The sequence below is a fragment of the Anneissia japonica genome, unplaced genomic scaffold, assembly GCF_011630105.1.
Source record: "Anneissia japonica isolate Jap-2015-1 unplaced genomic scaffold, ASM1163010v1 scaffold310_len583560_cov164, whole genome shotgun sequence".
Taxonomy (NCBI): domain Eukaryota; kingdom Metazoa; phylum Echinodermata; class Crinoidea; order Comatulida; family Comatulidae; genus Anneissia; species Anneissia japonica.
In genome coordinates this window covers 140,253-143,791 of record NW_022695742.1, presented here as the reverse complement: position 1 = coordinate 143,791, position 3,539 = coordinate 140,253, and the positions used below count along the sequence as shown (strand labels likewise).

General features: G+C 35.0%; 1 protein-coding gene across 1 annotated transcript in view; it reads right to left on the bottom strand.

Moving 5' to 3' along the window:
- The window catches only part of LOC117101548 (X-ray radiation resistance-associated protein 1-like), a 19,885-nt gene extending 18,210 nt beyond the window's left edge, over positions 1-1,675 (bottom strand). Inside the window, exon 1 of the mRNA XM_033241525.1 lies at positions 1,522-1,675. Coding sequence (XP_033097416.1) covers positions 1,522-1,618 — 97 coding nt within the window. The 5' untranslated portion in view covers positions 1,619-1,675. The remainder of the gene's footprint in view (positions 1-1,521) is intronic.
- Positions 1,676-3,539: the final 1,864 nt, after the last annotated feature.

The following is a 3,539-nucleotide window of genomic DNA, read 5'->3' as shown; positions in this document are numbered from 1 at the left end:
TCGAGCTGATTAGGCCAAGCCGTCACGGTAAAAGTTGCCGTCCTAAATAATTGTAGGCAGTCCAAAAGACGGCCGGACGGCTCGCTCGCTAATAATACGCATGCACTCTCTCGCCACTATATTTCAAGTAATAAATTTATCTATGCTGTCCTACCTATGAAAATTTATCTTTAAAATTTTATTTCGTGAAATATTGCACACAGGTAAGAAGTGAACATGCCACAGTTTTAAACTGATGGGCGCAGCCATGTTTGTTGTCTTGTCTCCGTCACCACAGAGTGGTTCCTCCTTGTTTCTCTTTCGCGCTGTGGATGTCTACTTCCAAAGTGATGGAAATACCAACGCGCTGATTGGCCGACTTTTCTGCACAAAGCATGAGACGTAAGCATCGGATCGGAGTTTAGTTTGCTAATATAAACCTAATCCCGAGTAAATATTAATGCTTTGCATCGGCTGTACCGTGTATACAAATACATTTTTTTTATACTACTACTATAAAACTAGGCCTTTTCTTGATAGAAGCAAGGACTAGACTAACCTAGGCCTAGACGGGACGATGACGGAATGGAACTGCAGGGATAAGCCCAGTCTGCTGGCGTTCGGACGGATGGTAAACAAGCCTAGGCCTATATAAATTGCCTTCGGGAGATGGAGTTTTTGAGTGTTTTGTAAAAAAAAAAAATTTTTTTTAATTCAGGTCGGGGGCTTTTCCGACGGTCGGGCGGGGATGCTAACCAATTGTTTTATTTTACGTGGCCTTATCAAGGCCTGCTGCAGTCGAGAATTTCCTAAAGAATTCTGTATTTCTTCCTCACAATTAAATAAATATACATGTACATAGGCCTTGACCTTATACAGCATTTATCAATCCAATTGCTGAATTGTTTAAATTTTATTATCGCACTCTTTACTGATAATCATCTATGATGGTGTCCTTTTTCACATTCTTATCACCCACACTCACATTCTTTTTGATCGTCAATAACATTATATTTTAATTATTTCCTCCACCCAGATTGTTTGCAGAACCATTGACAAATAAGGCCTAGACCTTACATATTTTTTTTTTCTGTTCTCTGATGACGATCTTTCGAATATCAAGTTGCCAAACAATAGGCCTATCTACAGTCTCAACAACACTCTACATCAATCAATAATTAATATATTCAATTCATCACCTATCAACGCATAGAATAGGCCTATAATGATATTGGATCGTTATACAGGCATCATTAACGTGCATAGTCGGCCAACCCTAGAAATAGTTTTAGTAGTTACCTAACTTGTTGTATGCCAAACAAGGCCAGCCCTAAACAGAGCGTAGCATTCTACTTTGTTTTTTTGTACACTGAGCGAGTGACATGGCCTGGCCGAGGCTAGGCTAGTTTAGGCCCTAACTACGCTTGGCTAGGCCTACTTAACTTAACCTAGGCCTGATGTATTCTTTATTTTTTCTATATTTTCATTAGATTATTTCAATACGAATATCAAAATAAGATACTAAGAAAACGGCTTACTTACCTTCATCCACTCCCTTTAATATTGTCCTAACAGGAAAACAGTTTCCGACGAAATAACCAGTGCCTTCATCTAGTTTTACGCCAGCAGGCACCGCCATTACATCTCTCCACAACCAACAACGCAGCAACCACCAACTACAAGTCGTGTTTACACATCACCATAGCAACTGCTCGCTATATTTATGATCATTTGTTGACATTATCCAGGAAGTAAGTACAGACTCAGTGAAAACATCAATTGTTCACGTGTTCGAAATTTTATTAACTCTGAATTGATGAACAATGTATTTATACTATTTTTATATCCATTGTATATATGCAATAACAAACTAATGACGCTGCAAATGCAGATCGAGAATCTATTCACCGCTATAGCAACAGTGATTTTTAGCACGTTTCAAAACATATGATGGCGATAATGATGATGATATGATAATAATAATAATAATAATAATAATAATAATAATAATACTGTAATAATAATATTAATAATAATAATAATAATAATAATAATAATAATAATAATAATAATAATACTGTGATAATAATAATTATAATAATATTAACTAACAATAATAATAATAATAATAATAATAATAATAATAATAATAATAATAATAATAAGGTATAATAATAGGGTATAATAATGATGATGATGATGACGACGATGGACGATGATGATGATGATAACCTGATTATAATGTTGATATTATTCATAGGCCTAACTAACTATTTTATTTATTTTATTCAAAATATTTTCAATACATATAAAAAAATATTCTTACCGCCGAACTGCAAACCAGCCGCAGTACGGTTAGACATCTGCCATTTATTAAGAGCTTATCCATACAAAAACAAAACTTATTTTGGGGGAGTACAGTAGGTCCTGATCTGCGGCTGGAACTTCTACCGGGGGTGGGGTGCAATGGGCGCGTACGAGCGCAAATCTTGAATGACCCTATGCAGTACACTGTATCTCGTGAGCTTCACGTCTGTATCCAGGTAGGTAGATCCCGAGATAGATCCAGGTAGATCCAGTTAGTATCGGTAAGGGATGCATATAGCCTAAGATTGAATGCATACTGAATATTACATTTTCTTTATTTCTTTCTCTCTCTCTTTTTTTTTTCTTTTTTGAAAAAGATCGAAATAAATTTGAATGCAATCATGAGTTAGACTAGTACTCAATAAAAACATCAATCCAGTTCTTTATTTCTTTTCAAATTTTTAAATCGAAATTGATTACCAGCTAAAAAGGGAAGGGGGTGTGTCATTCATTTTTTGTGTATAATTTCCACAGGAGTACAACACGATACGCTGCTGGTGGTGTGGGGAGGGGTAGTGTAATTTTATATTAAAATGGCAAAATTATGACCTCATAAAGACAATCATCATATTTATTATCATTTGTGGGATCAAAGAGTACAGAACTCTCTTGAAATAATGAAAAAAATAATAGATAATCCCTAATTTATTAACTTAGGCCTAGGCATATATTTTATAGAAAGTTTAGTAATTATTCTTCTGTAAGTTAATTAGTGAAAAAATATTTTCTCTTTGTAAGTTAGACTTTTGGGGCAATATTTATCATATCAAACTAAAATCAGCTTAAATTCATTTCAAGTTTTTTGCTTAAGTCAGATTTATTAATAATGCCAGTTAAAAACATCTTAAATTCGCCTTATCTTTAAGATGACAAAATTCCTTGCTATCATTGGCCGTATTCGACTTGTCGTTCTTCGTTAAACCACGCCCACATGCGCAGCGGTAAAATCCTACTCAACGAAGACCACCAGTCGAATAGAAAACTTGTATCTGTACTCGACAAAACAAAATGGCTGTATTACGGAAGCTTAAAGTGACCTTCCGCGTTTCCGAGTTTCCAAGATAATTATCATGGAAACATGGAATAAGTATTTATTAGGACGTCTTTCCGAGATAATTTATCTCGGAAAGACGGATTTCCGAGATAATTTATCTTGGAAAGACGGAATTCCAAGATAATTTATCTTGGAAAGA